At 50.0% G+C, this 24,471-nt stretch overlaps 1 protein-coding gene across 5 annotated transcripts in view; it reads left to right on the forward strand.

Moving 5' to 3' along the window:
- GALNT17 (polypeptide N-acetylgalactosaminyltransferase 17) overlaps positions 1 to 24,471 on the forward strand; it is a 423,891-nt gene that overhangs the window by 365,121 nt on the left and 34,299 nt on the right. For all 5 annotated transcript variants that reach the window (XM_085016911.1, XM_085016914.1, XM_085016912.1 and 2 more), the window contains 2 exons: positions 20,539 to 20,724; positions 23,058 to 23,195. In XM_085016911.1, the coding sequence (XP_084873037.1) occupies positions 20,539 to 20,724; positions 23,058 to 23,195 (324 nt within the window). The remainder of the gene's footprint in view (positions 1 to 20,538; positions 20,725 to 23,057; positions 23,196 to 24,471) is intronic.

The raw sequence follows: 24,471 nt of genomic DNA on the forward strand, positions 1-24,471 counted from the left end.
GGGTTACAAACCCAACTAGTGTCCATGAGGATGCAGGTTCGGTCCCTGGCCTTGCTCGGTAGGTTAAGGCTCCGGCGTTGCCCTGAGCTGTGGTGTAGATCGCAGATGCTGCTTGGATCCCACATTGCTGTGGCTGTGGCGTAGGCCGGAGCTGTAGCTCCAATTTGACCCCTAGCCAGGGACCCTCCATATGCCACAGGTACAGTCCTAAAAAGGCAAAAATATATATATTCTTTTTTTTTTAATTTTATTATAGTTGATTTACAGTGTTCTATCAATTTCTGCTGTACAGCAAAGTGACCCATACATACATACATATGTGATTCATACAAGTGATTCATACATACATATATATATGTATATATATATTCTTTTTCTCATGTTATCCTCCATCATGATCCATCACAAGTGACTAGACACGGTTCCCTGTGCGATACAGCAGAATCTCCTTGCTTATCCACTCCAAATGCAATTGTCTGGATTCCTGAGTGTTCAGGGCCCCCCTTAAATGTTACGTGCAGACGCTGCCATGCTCGCCTCATGTTAGGCTCAGCCTTGCTCCAGACGGGGGAGGCACTGGGGGGGCAGTGTGGGGAGTTTGCATCATGAAATTAGTGGACGGGGTCCTGAAGTCACAGCCCACATTGCCCAGCACCTCACAGCAGGGCAGACTGAGGCTAACAGCATCCTAGGGGCCAGCAGAGCCCTGCCATCAGCTGAGGGGTCCAGGGAGGGCTTTCCCGGGAGGCATCTGAATCGGGAGCAGAGTTCATCTATGCAGGAGGGAATTTAAGAGGGGTAAGTGGCCGAGGAAACGAACACAGCCGTGGGAATGCACCTCCTGGTTCTTTATTTATTTAGGGGGATTGCTGTTCTCTATGCTAATCTTCACATCACATGCCTCATTGCCTTCTGAAGGCCCTGAGAGCTTTCTTGTAGCCTTTATTTGGTCGCATTTGTTCCCGAAGTCCCCTTTCTGGTTTCTCATTACTCACTCGCCTGGAAGGACCAGAGGAGAAGGGGATCCTGTGAGAGGCAGGCCAGCTGCTGGCAAATCCAGGGCATAGTTGGCATTTGAAGGTATGGACAAAGGAAAAAAAAAAAAAAAGCCTGGTTTTACTCCTCATTGAAAACAAGGGTTCAGCCATATCAGGAACGGTGAGGGTGGCAGCACTGGGCCAGGCAGAGGCAAAGCAGGGATCCTGGTCCCCCTGCTTGGAGGGGGACCTGCAGCCCAGCGGAGACATCTCTCAGGAGGACCCTCCCCTTCCCCGCCTGGGTCCGAGGCTGCCAGGCCACTCTTGGGATGCTGGACCCCACCGACCCCAGAGGCCTGGAGAGAGGACAGGCTCCCCGGGGGATGCTCTGGGCGCTGGAGGAGGAGGGTTTGGTGAAGATGGCTCTTGGGACAGGTCGGGGCACTGGCCCTGCGTCCCCTGCATCTCCCCCCCAGGCTTCCCCTCAGACCCTGGCTGGTACCCCCGTTGGCTGTTCTCTCAACATGGACACTCCTTCCACGTTCTTGCCGTGGGGATTGTTCGCAGGGGACCTTGATCCTGGCGGGAGGCACTCGCCCTCCTCATGCCTTCTCGGGAGGACTGTCCTGGGCCCAGGTCACTCAGGGTGAGGCCCTGGTAGTCAGACTGTTGTCTTCACTCCTGTTTATACACCAGCAGCATGGTTGCCTTAAGTTCTGTTTTCTCCCTTAAAAGCTATTGCCCTCAGGGTCTCCTTCCTGCCATGTAGCAGCTCAGCTGCTGTCCATGGGGGGCGGAGGGGGGGCTGTGTTTGGGGGAGGTGCAGGCCTGCTCTCTGCCCTGAGGTTGGATCTCCTGGGGTCTGCAGCCTGGCTCTTTTGGGTGCCCAGTTGAGGTCGTTTTCTGTAAGAAGGGCTGAACAGGACAGGCCTCTGTTCCCAGAAGCCCCCTCGAGGCAGCAGGGCTGGAGGGGCAGGTGACCCCAGGCCCTCTGAGACCTCACAAGGACCAAGCACCACGTGTTCGCCCCGCCTTTAAGGGCCGAGGACTGGAAGACAGATCAGAGGGCATGTTCCTTACACTGTGGTCTGTACAGCATGGCACTTAAAGTTGTACGAGCCAGAAATAAAATGTACTCGAGAAGGGGTTTGAGAAATCTGGGAGATTGGAGGACAGCAGATAATTCTTGGGAAAACAAGGATTATTTTTCCTGCATTCTGGGGACTGTTAGGTGGAAGGTGATGATGACACAGAAACCCAAAGGAGAACTTTGTAAATAAGTATCATAAAAAGTTTTGGAGTTCCCATTGTGGCTCAGCACTTAATGAACTTGATTAGTATCCATGAAGATGTGGGTTCAATCCCTGGCCTTGCTCTGTGGATTAAGGATCCGGCGTTGCCGTGAGCTGTGGTGTCGGTCGCAGACGTGACTCGGATCCCACGTTGCTGAGGCTGCGGTGTAGGCCGGCAGCTACAGCTCTGATTCGACCCCTAGCCTGGGAACTTCCATATACCGTGGGTACAGCCCTAAAAAAAAAAAAAAAAAAAAAGAAAGAAAGAAAGAAAAATTTAAAAGAAATTTTTAAAAAGAAATTGACAGAACATTATACGTCACCTATAATTAAAAAACAGACCATCATTTTTTTTCAAAAAGGAAACCCAGAGGCTCAGTCCCCATCATGCCTCTCCTTCACCAGGCAGCAAAAGGTATTTAACATACAGCTTTGGCTTTTCATTTGTCAAACAAAAAGGATAAAAGTAACTTGATAGGATAATCGTGAGACGTACACGAGATAACCTGCCAAGCGCCTGGTCCAAAGCCGTGCGCGCCAGACAGGTAATGATTAGGTTAGACTGTGATGGTCACGGTATTAAAGTGTGTTCCAGCATCGCCCGTCAGGCCGCATGGGGCATAGGATTGAGGCCAGGAACCACTTTTCTGTTCAGAGACCAGACTGCCTGAGCATCCTGGCTCCGCCGATTGATATTCTAGAATTCAGCAAACGCCTGCGACCTCGGAGTCACCCCTCCGTGCTGGGATTCTGACGAGGAATCAGAGGCAGGGCGCCAGCCCTGGGTGACCTGGCAACACGATGGGGACATAAACCAGGAAGCAGCAGGCAGGACGGAGATGCTGTGGCTAGAGACGTAAAGGAGGTATCTGGGGGGCTTGCAGCTCGGAGGGAGGGCTGGGGAACCTTCTAGAGAAGGAGACATTGAGGTGGGACCTGAGGATGAGGGGGAGGGTGGTGAGAAGCCTTATCAATTAGATAAACTGCAGGTGGCAGGGCCCAGGGCCACAAGGACGGCTCTGGGGCGAGCTGAGAGCCTTCCCCTGTGGCTGCAGCATCCGAGCAGGAGAGCAGGAGATGGGAGCACGTCAGTGAGACCTGGTCTTCCAGGCCTTGGGGGTGAGTTTTAAACCATCTCCCGAGGGCCAGCGTGGAGCCCCTGAAGGTGGAAGGTGGGGAGAGCCCAGGCGCGTTGGGTACTTTATGAGCTCAGTCTGGCAAGAACGTGGGTGGAAGCAGGTCACCACCAATGCAGGAAGACCAATCAGGACCGCACCACAGTCCCCCTGGGAGAGTGCTAGCTGGGGAAGTGGCAGCTCAGAGAGAAAGAAGTAGATGCTTCCAGTAGCTGTTTTGGAGGCGAGATGACCAGAGCCTGGGGACAAGCTGGCTTTGACAGTAAAGCAGAAGGGAGCTCCCAGTTTTCTGATCTGCGCAATGGGCGAGGCCCTGAGGTGGGATGAGCAAATTAATGGGGCGTTTAGGACTAAGTTTCTACGGTTTATGGCCCATCCAGACAGAGGGATCTCCAGGGAGACGCAGCGGGCTTTCCTGGCAAGCCCTTGAGGTTTCAGGGCAATTCTGTGTGCTTCTATGATTTTTCTCAAACTGCCAGTAGTTTGGGTGTTGGTCCAGAAAACGCAGGCTCTTCTTGGTCCAGCCCAGGGTGCTGGTTTTGCCAAGAGAGTACAAAGGAGGGGGGAGGAGCAGAAGGGTGGAGAGAGAATTCAGAGTGATGGAGAAGGACCCATCGCTGAGGCAGAAAGGAAGCGCCTCAAGCCAGAGGGGCGATGTATGCAGACTGCCAGGGTCCAGACCCCCGCTCAGCTGCTCCTTTGCTGGGTGATCTGTGCCCAGGTCTTAATTTATAAAGGTGATAGTGTGATGACAGAGAGATCCGTGCCACTGAAAGAAAAGATTGCTGTTAACACTTCTCCTAGAAATGACAGGTGTGCCATGCAGGTCAGGAAGACAGAAGAAGTGAGAGGAAAGTCTGGCCAGAGCCTTTACTGAAGGCAGGGCAAGGTAAACAGATGAGAACAGGCTGGTTTGAATAACTCCGGCATTTCTGGGGCATAGGGGAGGTCTCGGCTTGGTGGGTGGGAGTTGGGTAAGGAGAGGGATCCGACGGGAGCATCAGAGGTGTAAACAGTCTGGCTGTGGGTTTGGCCCTGTGACGGATAGATGCCACACAGACAAACACAGGACGCTGGGTGTCTTGGAGCAATTTGCTTAAATCTCTCTCTGCCTTAATTTCTTTGTTTCTAAAATGAGGAACGTAATAGCGCGCACCTCATAATGTTATCATGTGATTGAGTCAGTAATGAGTTAGTAAATGCAAAGTGCTTAAAACACAGTTAAGTGTTAGCTCTCATTACTTGGTTATTAGTATTTTATCATTATAGGCGTCACATGGCCAGAGCACCCCCCGCCCCTCTGACCAAGTTTCGTGGGAGTAAATGAACAAGGGAAATGCAGGAAAAGAAAAGGAGCCTGGGGTCAGAGTGGATCATTCCAAATGGGCCAGGGTGGAACTGCGGGACCAGGGGCTTGCTGCAGAGGGTGGGCGTTGGTGTAGACAGGCAGGGTGGGCCATTTCTCGGTGCTGGCTCTGTATGCAGCTCACGAATTGGAGCCACGTACAATGTGCCGGTGCCCGGCTAGCATTTCAGACCATCTGCTCCATCTGGGAAAGAGTGGCAGAAATACGGAGTGTTATGATGGATCGGGAAAGGGGCTGTCCTCCCTAGGAGGGTTAGGAAAATGCTTCCGGGACGGGGGTGGGGGGATGCTGGGCCTTGAAGGGTGGGTGGAATTTGGCTGGGCCGAGAGGACAGGAGAGGAAGGTCCTGGTGAGGACACAGCATGGGCAGTGGCTGAGTTTAAAATGGACCCGAGAGTGGGTGGAACCAGGACGGTGGAGGCGAGTCTGGGGGCATCGGCTTGGGCTGGAGTAAGATGGCAATAAGGAAGCGGAGTCTTGGATACTCTGGTTTGGGTACCTCCCCTCTGTGTACAGTGAGGCCCCTAAGTCTGGGATGCAGGGTGCTGAGGCTCATGATGCTGTGTGAGGGAAGAACCATAGCTTAAAAGGAGAAAACAGAAAAAAGACCTGAGATTTCAAGTGCTACTGGGCAATTTTATGAGACCCTTTCAAGGAGGCAGGTGCATCCAGGTGAACCACACTCTCATCTCCAGGGCGCATGCCTGGGAGACAGGGTCCACTTTGTCCTCCCAGAGACACAGCTGTCCTCCATCCTCTTCATGCTAGTGTCTCGGTCCCACCTCCAGAGGCTCGGAGGCAGAGTGATTGTACTAGGTGGCCCATGGGGACAGTTCCGCTCACTCCAGCAGGCGAGGCTGCACTCCTGGTGAGCTCTGCCGTACAGATGAATAATTTGTGAGCAGCCTGGGGAAAGCTGAAACCCACCTACACCCCGGCACACAACCGCAAGTGGCAAGCAAGGAATGCTCTGAGCTATTAAATGCATTGCGAGCATGCACAAAAATCCTATTATCCCAGCATCTATTGCAAAGCTAAGCACACCGAACTTTCTGGTACCCATCAAGCATTGTTCCTAGTTGCTACGCGGAGCTTTCTGTATGGCGTTACCCAGTGGGACCTCTGGGTCATCTCATCAGTAAGGCAGAGGAAAGGGTTAGTTGATTACGGGAAGAACGCGGCTCTTTTCATGAATAGATCGCTGGCACCATTTGCTCTGAATCAGGACAATCGTTTCTCACAGTCTGGGAACCATGTTATTTAGAAAATTAGGATAAGTACAAAACAAAGCAAGAGTGGAGGGGAAAAGAAGACAACTTTCATCTGAGAGCACCAGAATGCCAAGAGAAGGAAAAATCATGAAACATTTTCCCTTGTGAGATTTGCATGCACGTGATTTCTTGTGGTTGCTCTTCCACTAGCGATCATTAATTTTTAAATCAGTCATTTAATAGAGCTCCTTTTGCCTGGAAGAAAAGATCAAACTTTCCATGCAGACTTGGCATTGCTAAAGAAAATCGCGTGCCGCTTCCGCTTGATGTTACCTCTTGTAAAAACCTATTTGCGGAGGATAAAAAAAAAGTCCTGAAATCCCACAAGGGTGTTTAGCATAGGGTCTGAGCATCTCCGTGGAGTCTGATAAAATAGAGGGCTCTGTAAACTTGGTCAGGGGTGTAAAATGCATGTTTTGTGTCCACTCATCTCTAACTGATGTTAGCAATTATTTCATTTACTAATGGAGGCCGTGGGTCTTTGTGCCATTAGCCATACCGTGCTTTATGTCCAGCAGTCATCACCAACGTCCATATAGCACATCCTCGTTCTTGCAGATATCGTGAAATACTCAGGTGTTCTATCTACTTTTTTAAAAAGTTTATTGGGATATAGTTGACTTACCGTGTGTTAGTTTCAGGCGTCCAGCAAAGTGAATCTGTTAAACATGTATACAGTAGGTCCTATATAGATTGTTACTTACAGACTTTGTGTTTGGTAGCATATCTATGCCAGTCCTAACCCCCAATTTATCCCTACCGCCATCATTTCCCCTTTGGTAACCAGAAGTTTGGTTTCAAAATCCTTGAATCTGTTTCTGTTTTGTGAATAAGTTCTTTTGTATCATTTTTTTATTAGATTCCACATAGAACTGATATATTCGGTTTGTCTTTGTCTGACTGACTTAATATGATAACCTCAAGGTCCATCTTTATTCCTGCAGATGGCATTATTTCATTCTTTTTTATGGCTAAGTAATATTTCTTTGTATGTGTGCACTACAGCTTCTTTATCCATCTCTATCAATGGTCTTGGCTATTGTAGATAGTGCTGCTACGAACATTGGGTGCATATATCTTTTCGAATTACGGTTTTCTCTGCTTTTAAATTTATAGTAGTTATTAAAGCCACACTTGATCTTGTAATTTAATGTCTTAAAGAAGCACATGTATCACTATATCATGATTTTTTAAAACCGTGACAACTGTATTTCAGCGTAATTGATTTCCATTATAATTCTAAGTGTTATGTTATTTGATGCATTTTGATTCTGAGGAGGGAATTCATAGGTTTCCCCAGACTGCCCAGGAGTCCCTGGCACAGATGTTTCAGGATCTCTCCCTAGTTCCAGACAAGTAGCTGCCCCAAGCTGGTAAAATGCAGGTGCCCAGGCCCTTCCCAAGACCCGCCCCCCCCCCCAAGTCAGAACCTCGGGGACCGGGAAGCAGTGCATGTGTGTTTTTCACAAGTTCCCCAAGTGACAGGGTGCAGTCAGCCCTAGTCAGAGGTCTGTTATTGGGAAACCTCTGGCTTAGACCATCTGTATCCCAGCATCCTGGTGCTCGGAGTTGGGTAGTGGTGCTGCTGAGTGGCTCCGTCTTAGAGACCTGAGGTCTGCTCACACTTTTGCAGGCCTGCGTGGTGGGAAAGGAGTGGGGGAGTGAAACAGACCCAGCTTTGCGTTTGGGCTTTTCGCTTAATGCGTGTGTGCCTGAGGCGTGCTCCTTCGTACCCGGGCCTCCGTTTCCTCATCTGTAAGATGGGGACAGACCTCCTCGTGGGCCTGTCCTGAGAATGAAATAAAAGAATGAGGAGCGAGGACTTTGCAGAGGGGCTGGCACACAGTAGGTCTCGGGTGCCATTGGGCCTCATGATGATGGCATTCCCTGTCTGTGAACTAGGACCCCTCTGTGTCTGGGAGGGGCAGGGATGGTTATAAAGTGACACTAGGACCAGGCTGCCAAAGCCACACAGGGCCTTTCTCCTGGAGGTTGCAGTGCAGCTGAGTGGGAAGATCTGCTCCCAGGCCCCCAGCATCAGCTGTCCCGGTGGGCTGACATGTCACCAGGAGTCCGGGGCTGTCTGTTGAGGGCAGTGTCCCTCCCAGGTAACCCCACTCTTCGCATGAAACTTAACATCCCACTCTGCAGAAGCCCCTTCCTGTCTGTGGGCCAGAAACTACTTTTCCTCCACGGAACCATTGTAGCCGAATCTCCTCTGAGATTTTGAGGGGTTCCCCAGCACGGGCCTCTGAGCTGATAACAGAAGCTGTTACCATGTCACAGGCAACTCCCTTCCTCAAGGTTTTGTTTTTTTTTTTTTTCTTTTTTCTTTTTATGGCCACACCCCCAGCATATGGAAGTTACCAGGCTAGGGGTCCAATCGGAGCTACAGCGGCCAGCCTACACCACAGCCACAGCAACACCAGATCCGAGCTGTGTCTGCGACCTACACTGCAGCTCCTGGCGATGCCGGATCTTTAACCCACTGAGTGAGGCCAGGGATCGAACCCACATCCTCATGGGTACTAGTCAGATTCTGAGCCACAGTGGAAACTCCCATCCAGGATTCATTTTTTGAAGGAACGTCTTCCTTTACAGAACCTCTCCTGGGTTCTTTATCTTGTGTTGGGCCCTGTTCCATCCAGGTTCCCCCGGGGCAGTGGCCTGTGACAAAGTCCAGGGCATGTGTGGGAAGGATACTATATTCATCCACTGAGGCTGCTCTATCGAAGCACCACAGCCTGGGCAGCTTAAAGAACAGACACGTACTTTCTCTCAGTTCTGGAGGCTAGAGATTCGAGATCAGAGTATCCGCAGAACTGGCGTCTTCTGACACCTCTCTCCTCAGCTTGGAGATGGCTGGCTTCTCTCTGTCCTCGGAGGTGGTTCCCTCTGTGTGTGTGCTCGTCCGTATCCTGATCTCTCTCTCTCTCTCTTATTTAAGGGCCACCCCTGCATCATATGGACGTTCCAGGCTAGGGATCAAAGCAAAGCTGCAGCTGCCGGTCTACACTGCAGCCACCGCAACACCCGATCCAAGCCACGTCTGCAACCCGCACCCCAGCTCACGTCAATGCCAGATCCTTAACCCACGGAGCGAGGCCAGGGATCAAACCCATGGCCTCACGGAGCCCTGTCGGGTTCATTAACCGCTGAGCCACAGCAGGAACTCCCCTGATCTCTTCTTATAAAGACCCCAGGCCTGTGGGATGAGGGCCCATCCTACGAACCTCAGTTAATGTCAGTTTTCCTCTCTCTAAATATAGTCACGTTCTGAGGTGTTGGGAGCGAGGACTCCAACATATAAATTTGCCAGGGGGTGGGTGAGAGGGTGGAGGAAGGGGTGCAATGTAGCCCATACCAGTCTGGATTGCTTCCTGCCCTCGGCACCCCCAACACTCCGTCTAGGACCCAGGGGTGGCAAGAAAGTGCAGGCGCTCCTGGCCTCCGTGAAGGATGTCAGACGCAGAACAGGACCGTGTGTCACATTCTCCAGGACAAAGGCCTGAGGCGGCCTTTGAAGCCCATCCCGAGCTGCTGGTGCTTTAAGGTTTCAAGATCCGTGCTATTCAGTGGCATTCTCAGAACTATCAAAACCCACCCCCACCCCCCAGCATTTTTACAAAAGGGGTACCTTCAAGGTAATACCATGCCATTCCTGTGTTTTCTGGGAGCCAGAGCGCGGGGAGACATGTTTCAGACAGGACGCATTTTGACCCGGCTTTCTCTGAACGGGTAAGCGAGCGCGTGGCATTTGGCCTGCTCGGCTCTGTGGGAGCCAGGCTGCTCGCTGCTTCCTGCAGCACGAGTCAGCAGGCAGGAGATGACATTTTAGGATTGTTCAAAGAGACCCCAGGCCTAGAAGCGATGCCGGACACAGCGTTAGGAGAACAAGAACAAAGCCGTGCCAGAGAGAACCGTTGAGGAATTTAAAAGACCATTTCCCTGTATCAGCTCTGCTACTGGCTACCATTCCAGCAATTTCCAAAACATGAAACTGGCCCCACGCAGGGCAGAGGAGAGAATGGGATGGAGCGCATCAGGGACGGTGACATCGTCCCTGTGCAGGCGCAGTCGCCGGCCTCCACGGACGCTGAGGAATGGACTGGTTTTTCCAGGAGAGAAACAGAAATAAAATTACCAGATTGGAAGGAAACCTCCAGGAGGCCACTTGCTCCGGGTCACCTAATCCATTCAAAGCCTGAGATTTCTGTAGACATTTTAAAATTCTACACACTTGCAAGTCCAAACAGGGAATGGGGAACGCCTGCGGCGGGTTCTTCTGGTCCCTGGAACCGCCGGACCTTCAAAGCTCAGTGGCTTCACTGAGATTTTAGTAAAAACCCACGACGGATGTTCATGGTTGGCAGGTGGCCTTCCTTGGGCTCATTTGGGGACCACGGCTCTTTCTTCTTGTGGCTCCTCCACTTTTAAAGGCTGATTTGCGGAGTTCCCGTCGTGGCGCAGTGGTTAACGAATCCGACTAGGAACCATGAGGTTGCGGGTTCGGTCCCTGCCCTTGCTCAGTGGGTTAAGGATCCGGCGTTGCCGTGAGCTGTGGCGTAGGTTGCAGACGCGGCTCGGATCCCGCATTGCTGTGGCTCTGGCGTAGGCTGGTGGCTACAGCTCCGATTCGACCCCTAGCCTGGGAACCTCCATATGCCGCGGGAGCGGCCCAAGAAATAGCAAAAAGACAAAAAAATAAAAATAAAGGCTGATTTGCAAGATCCCTGTGCAGTGGGAGAGGGCGAAGAAGGCAACCCTGGCTTTTCAAACACATCCGCCTTGGAGGACCCACGCCCAGTGTCCCCAGGCTCACATGAACCGTGAGAAGGAGCTTAAGGCCCCACCTCTGCTGGGGAGGCCAGACAGGTGCGTGCCCAGAAGGCTGTGGTGCCCTCGCTGCTGCCTTTGCCACGGAGTCAGCAAGAACACCCGCAGTGCTTGGCCCCATCGCTCCCGTAGGCGATGCCGTGTTTGGATTTGGTTTATTGACAGCTAGATATGGACCCAAGCAGAGCATCACCGGATTCTGTGGTCTCCCCGGGCATCCGAGGCGAAGCTGGGATTCAACAAAAGGGACTGCAATTTGTCATTTTTCTCAGCAGTTGAGTGTCCTCTCCAGTTGTGAGGATTCTGTCCTGATGAGAGCTCTAAGGTTGTCATATAAAAAATTGAGGAGACGCTGAAATCCACGGATGCTGTAACTCATCAGGCTCCAAGCCACCAGCCGCAGGCCCAGATTGACACAGGCGGGTGGTCGGATGGCCCTCAGTTTCCTTTGGCGCCCAGACCCAAGTGAACCAGGATCTGCATTTGTCGTTCCTTGGCTTTCAATCATCCAGCATCTCCACGAGCACTGAATGCCATGACGGCCTGGAATGTCTGGGCTTCATAGTCTGCTTTGGCGGCAGCCTCCCAGCCTCCAGGGCCACCCCTGCCCACTCCCCGTCAACCATCCGTAATGACCAGGTCATCCACTTTGCCCCCGCATCCCTGGGCCCTGACGCCCCATTGTGTCCCTTTCCTGTCTCTCAGCCTCAGAATCTCCACATTTCCCCAGCATCTGTAGCTCCTCACCCAATTACTAGTCCAGCATTTAAAAAATTAGTTGATGGAGTTCCCTGATGTCTCAGTAAGTTAAGAACCTGACATAGTGTCCGTGAGGATACAGGTTCGATCCCTGGCCTCGTGCAGTGGGTTAAGGATCCAGCATTGCCCCAGCTGTCATAGGTCTGGGCTGTGGCTCAGATTCGACCCCTGGCCCCAGGAACATCCATAAGCCTTGGGTGCAGCCGAAAAAGAAAAAAGGAGATAAACGATAAGGTCCTACTGTACAGCACAGGGAACTATATGCAGTATCCAGTAATAAACCATAAGGGAAAAGAATATGAAAAAAGAATATATATTCGGGTGTACACTTTGCTGTATACTAGAAATGAAGCCAACATTGTAAATCAACTATACTTCAATAAAAAGTGAAAAATTACGTTATAAAAAAGAGAATTGAATCTCATTCACTTTCCTCCTGTGGCCAAGCATAGTTCATCCTAATGGCACCTGCCAGCTCCTTTTTAATCCCAAGGCAAATGCAGACAAAACCGTAGTAGAGCATGGATGCCTGTTAATCGCCTGCCCCCCGTGCGGGCTGCTTCCACATCAAGGCTCTAGCGCGATCCTCAGGTCTTCCTGCAGTTCCAGAGTTGAGCTCTGAGGAAAGAACAAGGACAAGGAGTAGGAGCCATGTCTCGATTTTCTTTGTATTTTTAGCAGCCTTCAGCTCTGAGCTTCGGTCTTAGGAACCAGGCTTGCATTGAAGTGAATGACTAAGGGAGTTAGAAATTAAAGACATCAGTCTGGGTGCTGGGAATGCAAAGATGAGTCAAATGCTGGAAATCCATTTGGCGAACGCTTGCTCTTGCAAGGAGGAGTAGTCCAGAGGGAGGAGCCTGTAAACAGGGCAGAGATGGCTGGACAGAAGGAGAAGCCAGAGAAAGCCACGGTGGGGCAGTCGTCTGAGGGAAAGAGGGGTGCAAAAGAGGGGGAAGACACGGTCAAGGTGACCCCACAGGGCCTGACGGAGCCTGCTGCGGGCTCTTCTTCTAACATGGAGGTCCAGCCCTCTTTGACCATGATATGCTTATTAGGCTGGGGTCAGCTTTAAATTGTTAAGCATAAACCTGATAGTATCTGTGTCTCCGCCCCCCCGCAATATTATTCTTTTAAGAATAATGTTGCTGCGTAAACAACAGCAACAAAAATCAAAAGAAAAAAAAAAAAGCCCTTTTCATGCTCAATAACTCAAGCTGCTTTCCTCCACTGAATCACACATCATGTGCCAAGCTTCTGTTTTAATTCCTCACCTTTTATTAAGTAACTTGCATCAACTGGCCACAGAATCTAGGTATTTAGGGGTTCTTGCCACTGTGGTATTTAAATTGAGATATGTCTTGAGGTCTGTACTGGTAAATCCTACTTCTGAGAACCAGTAATAAATAAAGGAGAGGATTGAAAATGAATTTTTGTAAAAAGACTGGAGTTCCTGTCGTGACTCAGTGGAAATGAATCTGACAAGCATCCACGAGGACACAGGTTCACTCCCTGGCCTCGCTCAGTGGGTTAAGGATCCGGCATTGCCGGGAGCTTGGATCTGGCATGGCTGTGGCTGTGGCTGTGGCCAGCAGCTGTGGCTCCAGTTTGACCCCCTAGCCTGGAAACTTCCATATGCCGCGGATGTGGCCCTAAAAAGACCAAAAAAAAAGGACTTTAGGAGGAAGGCTGTTATGTGTCCATCCAATTTAGGGGGATAGAAGGTGCATTTCAGCTGGGAAGAGCCAGGAGTTCCCTTGGGAAGGCGTGGGTGAGAGATCTGTCGTTGTCACAGCTGCTGGAGGTTGCTTGCAGTACAGGTTCGGTCCCTGGCCCGGAAACTTCCACGCAGCCCCCCAAAATAAAATAAACTGGGAAGAGCCAGCTCACCATCTGCAGGATGGCAGAGGGGAGTGCGAGGAGCTGGACCTCCACTCTCAGAAGTAGGTTCCAGGTATCCTGAAAAAGATTCTGGGAGGCCAGAAGTAGCAAATTAACTGTTCCCTTCACCAGAAATCTGGGTTGTTTTAAACAGATTTTGCCAGCAGACAAGAGGCTAAAATCTGCCTGCACTTGGATTACCAAATGGCACTATTGACGCAATTTCTGCACGGAGTGTCCCTCCAGTGTTGCTTTTAACAGCAAGTGGGTTTAAATGGTCACCAGAGTGACTTCAGGCTGATACCAGGAAGAATCCCTACCTGTGGGGAGGAGACGTGGGATAGAGCAGCCCCGGAGCGTTAGGGCTTCCCTTCCCAGACAGAGGATGGGAGAGGCGCCCAGGGCTGGGCTTCCAGGTTCCATGGGGTCAGATATTAGATCAGGCCTTGAGAGGAGCCCATGTGAGAGCAAATCCTGAAGGTGAAGGTCGGGGGCATCCTGTTCTCTGCAGGGATGGGTTGCGACGGCTGCAGGATCCTGCTGGTCCGTGGTGTCAGGAGGCAGTGGCCACAGAACCGCCTCAGTTCACTTACTGCTAGACTCTGACTCTCCTCTCCCCACGTTTTTTAGGCAAGAACTTTTTTCTCTTTTCTTCCAAATCTCCATGACAAAATCTAGAGAAAAGGATGTTTTCTTCTCTCCTGAGAGATGCCAGCAAAATCTCATGTGACTTTAGGTATTTGTCCATCTGAGTTGGGAAGAGAGCTTGCTAAAAACTGATCGGGGGCCTTCCTAGAGAAGTTTTGTTTCCCACACCCCTTTCTGGCTGGCCGACCTGTCAAGTCCTCTGGAATTCTCCCACTGGAGTCCCTGGATTCCTCATTCCCAAGTGGAGAAAGGCCAAGCGCCCCTCAGGAGTAGCAGCATTCTGGAAGACATCAGAGCAGACACTGCATGTGTTCCAGGTGGCCGGGAAGCTTCAGGGCTGCCTTAGGCTGAGACACAGGAATAGACAGCCTGGAGCACCTGCAGGGAATGGGGCAGGAGAGAGTGCCTTGCTTTATATCACGCAGCTGGTCTTTGGAGGAAGTAGAACAAGAATATTGGCTTCTGCTGCTCAGGTCATTCCTCTGCAACCTCACAGCCTCTGCACGCCAGCTCTGCACAGAGCCCCGGGGAGGGACTGCCCGTGAGGAGTGATTGGAAAGGCCTTGCCCACTGGAGACCAAAACGAGGAGGAGGAGGAGTGAGGGCGGAGAGAGAGGGAGAGACGTTACTGGAAGCCAACCTCATGTTCACCCGAAGGCCTCAGCGCATCATAAAAAGACAAACAACCCAATTAAAAATTGGGCAAAGGATCTGAATAGACATTTCTCCAAAGAGAGACAAATGGCCAGGAAGCACATGAAAAGACACCCCACATCATTAGCCGTCAGGGAAACGCAAATCAAAACCACAGCGCGTTGCTACTTCACACCCACTAGGATGGCTCTAATCAGAAGGATGGACAACAGCAAGGGCGAGCGAGCGAGGATGGGGGACGTTTCAGACCCTCGGCACGCTGCTGATGGGAATGTAAAGTGGGGCAGCCGCTTCGGAGAAGTTAAACTTGGAGGTACCAGAGGACCCAGCAATTCCACCCCTAGGTTACGTACCCAAAGGAAGTGATAATGTCTCTCCATGTAAACACCTGTACATGAATGTTCGTAGCAGGGTTATTCTTAACAGCCCCAGTGGAAACAACCCAAATGTCCATCAGCGGATGACAGTAGAAACAAAACATAGGCCATCCGTACATCCACATAAAAAGGAACAGAGTACTGATGCCTGGATACAACTTGAAAACGGGATGCTAAGTGAAAGAAGTCAGCTGCAAAGGGCCACATACGGTATAATTCCACTTGTAAGAAGCGTCCAGAATAGGTGAATCCATAGAGACAGCCTCCCCCCTTAATTATAGGGGAGAAAACCGGGGTTCGAGAGGAGAATGGGGTGCCCAAATTCTGAGAGAAGGGGAGTCCATGGCCTTTTCTCACTAGAGGATGGGATGGCCGGTTCCTCCTTCCCCTCTTCTCAGCTGGTGCTGGGGGACACCTCCCAGGTGGTCCCGGGCGGGCTGGGCCAGTTGGCAGGGACCACGTTGGGATGGATTCCCATCCCTGCTCCGACTGCCAAGAAACAGCGTTCCTACAAGCACATGAGGGTGGTTGGTGGGAGAAGCTGGAGAGAGTCAGGTCTTCCTGGCATTGAGTCCAATAAGAAAGGCCTTTGGTGGAGCTCCCTGGCAGCCCAGTGGGTTAAGGATCCAGCATTATATCACTGCTGTAGCGCAGGTTCTATCCATGGCTCGGGAACTTCCATACGCCTCGGGGTGGCCAAATAAATACACAAGGCCTTTGGTCAACCTGCTTTCCTTTCTCTGCCTGCCATGTTGTGTCTTCTGGACTATTTCCATTTTTTTTCTTTATTTTGTGCCCCCTTCCTGGACACATTCATGCATATGTATGAGCTTCCACTGGCCATGTGCTCCCCTTGCCCACCCCGGCAGCTGTGAGGTCAGAGGTGCTGGCCAGGAACCCTGAGGGAGGGGCAAGCTGTGCTGAGGGGGGCTGGAGGGCCCGCCGTGGCAGGTCAGCCCTCTCTGGGTGGGAGGGGTCCGAGCTGCAGTGCACGCCCCGTAAGGACTGGCCACTTGATATGACAGGTGGCTAGGATGGCGGTTCTGGCTCCCCCAGCACCAACTGTGGTTTCTTTACAGCTTAACTTCTCAGACCCTCCGTTTCCTCATCTGTGAGGATTTAATGAGGAAGATGGTGTTTGGTGATTGGTTGGAGCTACCTGGCTGGTCCCAGGGTCTGGAGCAGGTGGTGGGGGCTGTAGAAGTGGAGGACAGGGAAGGACAGGGCAGTGAGAAGCTCCTAGAACCTGCTTTAGGACTGGGACTGTCCCTCAGCGCCCAAGAGACTGGGCTCAGTTCCTTCCAAGCCCGCTGGTGTTTGGGCATTTTTTGTTATTGTTATTTTTTGTTGTTGTTGTTGTTTTCTCTTTGTATGACTGCACCTGTGGCATATGGAGGTTCCCAGGCTAGGGGTCGAATCAGAGCTGCAGCTGCCAGCCTACACCACAGCCACAGCAACACCAGATCTGAGCCGAATCTGTGACCTACCGCACAGCTCACGGCAATGCCGGATCCTTAACCCACTGAGCAAGGCCAGGGATCAAACCCGCATCCTCATGAATATTAATGGGAACTCCCCCACTGGTGTTTGTGTACATTTTTCTTGTTCTTTTTTTCCTGCTTGCATTGCCTTTTCTGCCTGATATTTCCAGGGCGGTTTGCAGCCTGAGTGTCCGGGGATGGCATTTTCTGTCTAACACAAGATGTGCTCATTGCTCACCCTATGACCCCCACATCCGGTCTGAGTCACTGGAAGTGACAGGCTGAAGTGTAGACTTCGGCACAGGACGATGACACAGGACAGTGACGGGAACGGGACCCGGGTGAAGAGGGTCTCTGACAGTGTTACCAGCATCTGGGCCAGCACCAACCCTGGTACCTCACCCCAGGTTTGCTGGGCCCGGCAGCGGGGTGTACCCACTAGATACCAAGCAGTCAGAGAGCCTCTCACCCCTGCCCAGATGGTACAGAAAGAGCTGAGTTGCTGTCACATGGACAAGGAAGCCAGTGTCCTTGCCCCACAGGACAGTGGTGTGGTGCCGCCTTGCCTCCAGCCTGGTACGCCGCCCACCACCCCCTCTTACTTAGGAGGCGAGGAATCCTCTGCCCTCTCACCCACCTGCTCACAGCCAAGGCCACTTGAGCCCTCTGGTGAGCCTGGCTTTGAAGCAACCTTGATCTTGGTCTGGACTGCTTACAGAGGACTTGACACCGGGTCAGTCAGGCTGCAGGTTCTGGCCCCACCCAGCAACTCCATTCCTGGGACTGGGTTTCTGGCTTTTGCTGAGCCCCCCTCCCCCACCCCACCCCACCCCACCCCAGTACGCCTGCATGTGAGATCTTTGCTGGGTAACTGGTCCACACGGAGCTCTGCTTCGCTTTCACAGTCCTCCTGAGCCTCCCCAGACTAGTTTCCATCCCTCGAACCTTCTTTTCTCCATCTCTGTTTATATGCTTTTGTCAGCTTTGTTGAGATACTCATGTACTATTATCACTCACCCATTTTAAGTGTACAATTCAGTGGGTTTTGGTATATGCAAAGAGTTGTGCAGTAGTCACCCCAATCAGTATTACAAGATTTTTATCCCCCTAAAAGGAAACCCCATACCTACTAGCAGTCACTCTATTCTTCTTACCTTACCTGCAGCCCTCAGCAGCCCTCCATTTACTTCCTGCCTCTGTCTTTCTTTCACTGGACCTTTCATATAAATGGAATCACACTATATATTGTCCTTTTTCACTGGCCTCTTGTACTTACACAGTGTTTTCAGCCATGTTATAGCATGGGTCTCTATTGTATTTTTACTGCCAATTAATTTTCCATTGTATGGATCTACCATATTTTTATTTACCCATTCATCAGTGGATGAACCTTTGTCTCATCCTAGGTCGTGAAAATGTACCTTTATGTTTTCTTCTAAGAGTTCTGTAGTTTGGGCCCTTACATTTAGGTCTTTGATACATTTTGTATATATATGGCCACCCACAACATACGGAAGTTCCCAGGCCAGGGATTGAATCCAAGCCGTAGCTGCGACCTATGGCACAGCTGTGGCAACACCAGATGCTTTAGCCCACTGTGCTGGCCAGGTATTGAACTCATGCCTCTGCTGCAACCCCAGCTGCTGCAGTCAGATTCTCAACCCATTGTGTCACATTCACAGCAGGAATTCCTTTGATCCATTTCGAGGTAGTTTTTGTACTTACTGTGAAGTACTGGTCCAAAGTCATTGTTTTGCATGTTGTCCCAGCACCATTTGTTATAAAGACTCTTCTCCACCCCCCCCCCCCGAATTGTCTTGACATTAATCATGAAAGTGAGGGTGTTTTTCTGGACTCTCAATTCTATCTATTGATCTGTATGGCTGTCCTTATGCTGGTACCACATGGTCTTGACTATGGTGATTTTGTGGTGCATTTTGAGGTCAGAAGTGGAAGACCTCCAAATTTTTTCTTTTCAAGGTTATTTGGGGTCCCTTGTGTATCCATTTGCATTTTAGTTGGTTCATTTCTGCAGAGAAGCCATTTGAGGTTTTGATAAGGATTGTGTTAAATATTAAAATCAGGAGTTCCCATCATGGCTCAGCAGGTTGAGAACCCGGCTAGTGTCCCTGAGGATGAGGGTTCGATCCCTGGCCTCACTCAGTGGGTTAAGGATCCAGGGTTGCCATGAGCTATGGTGTAGGTCACACATGTGGCTCAGATCTGAAGTTGCCGTGGCTGTGGCATAGGTGGGCAGCTGCAGCTCCAATTCAGCCCCTGGCCTGGGAACTTGCATATGCTGCAGGTGCTGCCCTAAAAGAAAAAAAAATTAAATCAATGTGGGAAGTATTGCTAACATAATATTCAGTTTTGTAATCTGTGAACATGAGATGTCTCCCCATTCATTCTCAGAATCTGGAAACAGTCCAGGGCCACATACCTGTGGAACTCTGTGTCTTTATATCTTGCCCATTCCTGAAATTCAACCACCTTCTTTTACCCTGTAAGGTCTCTTTTGCTCCTATTCCCCTGCAGGCTTATTGCCATATTTTGCTTCCCTGACTTGGCTTCCTTCCACTGCCAGCAGCTGGGTCTGTCCCAACTCATGAAGGTTCCTAGTTGCTGTCAGGTCACAAATCCAGCGAGGCTGGACCACCCATTGTCTATCTATCTCTCATCCTTAAAGAAGCAAGCAAGATGAGAATTCTCAGTTATGGGGAGAATTTTCCATCTGTATCATTTTCTTGTGGTGTGGTCAGAGTTGGGAAATAGAAATCACGCACACACATGCGCACACACACACGCACACATGTATGAATCAGTAAAGGCCCAGAGGAGGTGTGCAAACACTCAAGAGGGTCCCAGTATCCTCATGGAGGGAGTTTGGGAAACTGAAGTACAGTAGTTACAAGTGGCGAGGGGTAGGATGAAGACACACTGTGTAACCCGAGTCAGCTTACCAGCTCTCATGTACTCTCAGGAACAAGGTGAATATACTCATTTGTGGAGAGTATACAGGACAGTCACACAGGTCCCTGAGACCTCTCTGTGTCCCTATCCTCTGCTCCTCACCAGGAACTTCATTTTCACAAATTAGTCCTTCCTGACAATAGAAATGCTTTATTTGTCCTGCCTGGGACCAAGAGTTGTTGGATGGTTCTGCTCTCCTCTGGGAGCAGGGCCTTTTGAGCCTGGAACCCTAGAGTACTCCTGCAGAGGATGGCAAGTGTCACTTCCGTGGGCTTTTGCATCCCTTAAACAGACAATGGACATTTCAACCTTCCTCTTAAATATCCCAGCAACAAATGCCACTTGTCCATGATGGTGTTGGAGCAGATGCTTCCAGAAGGCCAGGCGTCTATGCTCTTAGGATGCCAAAACATAAAATATTAACAATGCAGAATTCGACCATTGCACACTTTGTATGGATATGAATAATAAAGATGATCTTTTTTTAGTTTGAATTTTCCATTAGAGCCCTGAAGGGCACAACTTCAGCCAGATGGGAAAGAAAACCTTCATAGGTACCAGTTGTACACTATTGCAAACTTAAGAAAACTTACATGTCACCAGGAGCAACTCAGATTTATGGACCTCTCTTAGGAAGAGCTGAATTTTAATATCCTGAGCTGCTGTCTCTATAAAAAAAAAAAAATCCCCCAAACCTTTTTTCTTCCTGTTTTAGTTAGGTTAGGTTAGGCTCTGCTGCAGTAACAAACCAACTCTGAAATCTCGGGGCTTTCTATTTTGAAATACATTTCTCACTCAGGCTGTCTCCTGCCCCTTGCTTTTGAGCCTGGGGAAAGGAGGGGTATCCTCTGGGCATTTCTCTGTCAGGCTGATGAGACTCTTACACCCCCAGGTGTGGCTCTGCGGGGGCAGCATGGAGGTCCTGCCTTGCTCACGGGTGGCCCACATTGAGCGGAAGAAGAAGCCATACAACAGCAACATTGGCTTCTACACCAAGAGGAATGCCCTCCGGGTTGCTGAGGTCTGGATGGATGATTACAAGTCTCATGTGTACATAGCGTGGAATTTGCCCCTGGAGGTAAGGTGCAACAGCCCTTCCCTATCACCCTAGAACAGTGACCCTATGTTTGACAGGTCACTGGTCCCTTAACTAAGCTAATGGTTCCTCCCCAGAAGGATGCTCACCCTTGAAAAATCGTAAATGCACTTTAGGGTGACTCATAGATCTCCAGATCTTAGAACCCCTGCTTTACATGAGGACTGGCACAGTGGAAGTCTCTAAATCCATGTATAAAGATTAAAAGAGTCTTAGTGTGTCAATTCCAGTCTCATTATATTAATCTTGACACCCTGCTCCTGTATGTACACTGTGTCCGAAAGATCCTTGCCCCAAGTTTTTGGCACCAGATCCCGTCATCTGCTCTCACAGTGTCCCCTCCGTGGAGATGCAGCTGCCTCATGATGTATGTCCCTAGAATATGCTGAATCCTTGTTTATATGGCTCTTCAGTTCTCCTCCATATTCTGTCCAGAGTATAATCTAGGGAAATTCCCGAGTTACTACAGCCCCCCAGGAGGACTGCCCAGTGGTTGTCCCCTGGCTCCGTTGGAATCTTTGTCCCTTACAGTTATGACATCTTGGACAAGCCTCCTTATCATCTCTATAGCAGGTCCTCCTTCCCAGGTCATTGTGAGAACTAAATCTGAAGTACTTAATCTAAGTGCTAAAGTACAAAGCTCAGTGCCTGTGATGTACGCAGAGCAGTCCTGGCACAGGATGTGGGAAAGCTGGTGAGCCCTTTTCTGCCCTCCAAAGCACGGGGGGCCACCTGGACCCTCAGCCACAGTTGGGTTTAATCTGTGCAGCCAGAGCACATGTAGGTGTCGAGGCCACTGAGTTGTTCCCACTGAGAAACAGCAGCCTCAGCCTTTCAGGAGGCTGGAGCCCAGGACATCAGAAATGCAGTTGAATAGGTGCAGGTTTGTGGATAAAGAGGATGAAAGTGAAGAATTTCGTATCCTCCCTGTTAGAATTATTGAAATAATGTTCTAAAGCCCTGGCAACCCCCCAGTGGCCACACAGCACGTTATAGCTGTTAAACCGTAAGTAATTTTCCACATTATTGTAGATGGGCAAGCTTTGCTGAGCTCCTACACCGTCTCAGCCACTTGCTAAGTTTCTGATTTGCAACATCTCCATTAGCCCTCATAACAACCTCAAAGTTCCTACCTGCCCCAGTTTCCTCATCTTTAAAACAGAGACTGTTAACCTTGATCTCACAGGGCTCCCGGGATGATGAGAATGAGGCTTAAAACAGAGCATAACAAATATCCAGTGCTCTATAAATGCTAGCTTGGTATGAACCTATTGTGATGTCCATTTTACAGATGGGTAAGCCAAAGCCCGGGCAAGTTAAAGTGACTTGCTTAAGGTCCTGCTCTCAGCTCAGGGCTGGGCGGCGTCTTCATTCAACTCCGCCCACAGCCCTGTGACGTCTGTGGACCAGGCGTTGTTTTTCTTATCTGCCGATGAGAATTGTGATCTAGGATAGGGGCGTGACGCAGGGTCATTGGCACTGAGGGCCCTGTGATCTCTCCCTTTCCAAACAACCTCTGCGTCCCAATGCCAGAGCTCCCTACCATTGTCCCCGATGACCGGCCTCATTAATCATGCTAAGTATATTAAAGCAAAGAGTTAAATATCACCGCCCAGGTTTTGCCATTGAATTTTAATAAGTTTGACATTTAAAGGAACGTTTCTTTTCAAAATCACTGTTTGGCTGCCGAAGAGGAAATCTTAGGGAAATCATTGAGAGTCTGCTCGTTCGTCCTGCTCCAAGTTGCCGCTTGGCTGCCCGCCGTGGCGGAGCGCCTCCTGTCTCCACTGGGTCATAGCCATCTTGTGGCTGAGTCGGTGGAGTCATATTTCAGCTACTTTATTTTCCCCTGTCAGCACACAGCAGCCCATTACAGGTTCATTTCTGTAAAAGCAGAGTGAATTATTCATTAGAACATCATTACAAGCTTTGCAATGGAAAATTATTTTCACATCTGCATATAATGAACTTCACAAAGAGCCCGCAAAGGGGGGGTGGGGTGGGAATTACACGTGTACAGAAAAGAAAGACTGGAGGTGGTTATAGGCATTTATTGTCTCATCTTAATCAAATAATTCCTCTGATAATTGGGTCTGAGAATCACTGGAGGAATGGGAGACATGGAGGAGATGGGACCGCAGGTTGTCATTGTCAGCAGGATCCCTTTGCAGATGGTGAGGAAGCTGCCTTTGGGGGTGTCCAGCTCAAGGCTACATGATCAAAGAGGGCTTCAGATTTCCCTCTGAAGGTGACACTGCCTGTCCTCCTGTCTGACCAGAGCCTCCCCTTCACGGATGCCCTGTGCTTACTTTCAGAATCCAGGAATTGACATTGGCGATGTCTCCGAGAGAAGAGCCTTAAGGAAAAGTTTAAAGTGTAAGAATTTCCAGTGGTACCTGGACCACGTCTACCCAGAAATGAGAAGATACAATAACACCATTGCCTACGGGGAGGTAATTAAGACCCCACATGCTCTCGGCTTGGGTGCCTGTGCAGTGGGCTGGGGGTGGCTTTGCTGGGGGAAAAGCAAGGAACAGAGTCATTCGCTCACTCATTCATTGATTCATTTCTTCAGTGATGAGTCAGGTCTTGACAATTATGGGGGGTGATGCATGTAATAAATATTATAGTGAGGGTACAGGACATGAGAACTGGACCATGAGCTCTGTTTAGGACATTTTGATTTTGAGGTCCCCTGGGACCTGTAGGTGGGACACTGAGCAGGAAGTTGGGTACAAAGAGAGGCGGAGACTAGAACTGTCTGTCTCCCGCCCGGTGCCATGGACCAGGGTCATTTCGTGCCAAATAAAAGGATACAGATGGCCTTCTCAGAATTCCTATGATGAGATTATGTCGCCTTTCTGAATATTAAAACAGACTGACTTTTAGCACAAGTGCCATCAATCTGCATTTTTTTTTTTTTTCATTTTTGGCTGCCCCGAAGCATATGGAGCTCCCAGACCAGGGATCAGATTGAGCCACAGTCTCAACCTAAGCTGAAACTGTGGCAACACAGGATCCTTAACCCACTGTGCCTGGCCAGGGATCGAACCCACGTCCCAGCACTCCCAAGATGCCTCCAATCCTGTTGTGCCACGTGGGAGCTCCATAAATCTGCATTTTAGAAAATAGCAATAATAGCAATGAAGATTTTCGATGTTCTGGCACCCTAAGTGCCTTTCACATTTGAATTCATTTCACCCTCCCTTTAAGAGGTGTTGTTTCCATTTTATTGATAAGAGCACTGAAATTAGAGACCTTAAATACCTTATCTAAGGTCTCACATAATTCACGAAGCCAGGATTAGACATACACATTCTAATTCCAAAGATAATGTATGCATTTTGATGCATGGTTTTCTTTACTGCGTGCATATTTCCTTTTGCTAAAAATATATATATTTTCATATACACATATGTTATTTTCATATACACGTCTCTGTGTATTCATACAGACATAGATTCTGTGTACACATATTTTTTTCTTTTTACAGTCACACCTGCGGCATATGGAAGTTCCGGGGCCAGGGATCGAATTGGAGCTGCAGCTGAGGCCTGTGCCCCAGCCACAGCAACGCCACATCTGAGCCACACCTGTGACCTACCCCACAGCTGTGGCAACACAGGATCCTTAACTGACTGAGCAAGGCCAGGGATTGAGCCAGCATCCTCAGAGAGACAACTTTGGGTCCCTCACCCTCTGAGTCACAATGGGAACACAAACTAAAAC

Source organism: Sus scrofa, chromosome 3 (assembly GCF_054392235.1).
Source record: "Sus scrofa isolate SSC_HxYL_T2T_F1_AM1 chromosome 3, Sscrofa_HxYL_maternal_Yorkshire_Landrace_v2.0, whole genome shotgun sequence".
Classification (NCBI taxonomy): Eukaryota; Metazoa; Chordata; class Mammalia; order Artiodactyla; family Suidae; genus Sus; species Sus scrofa.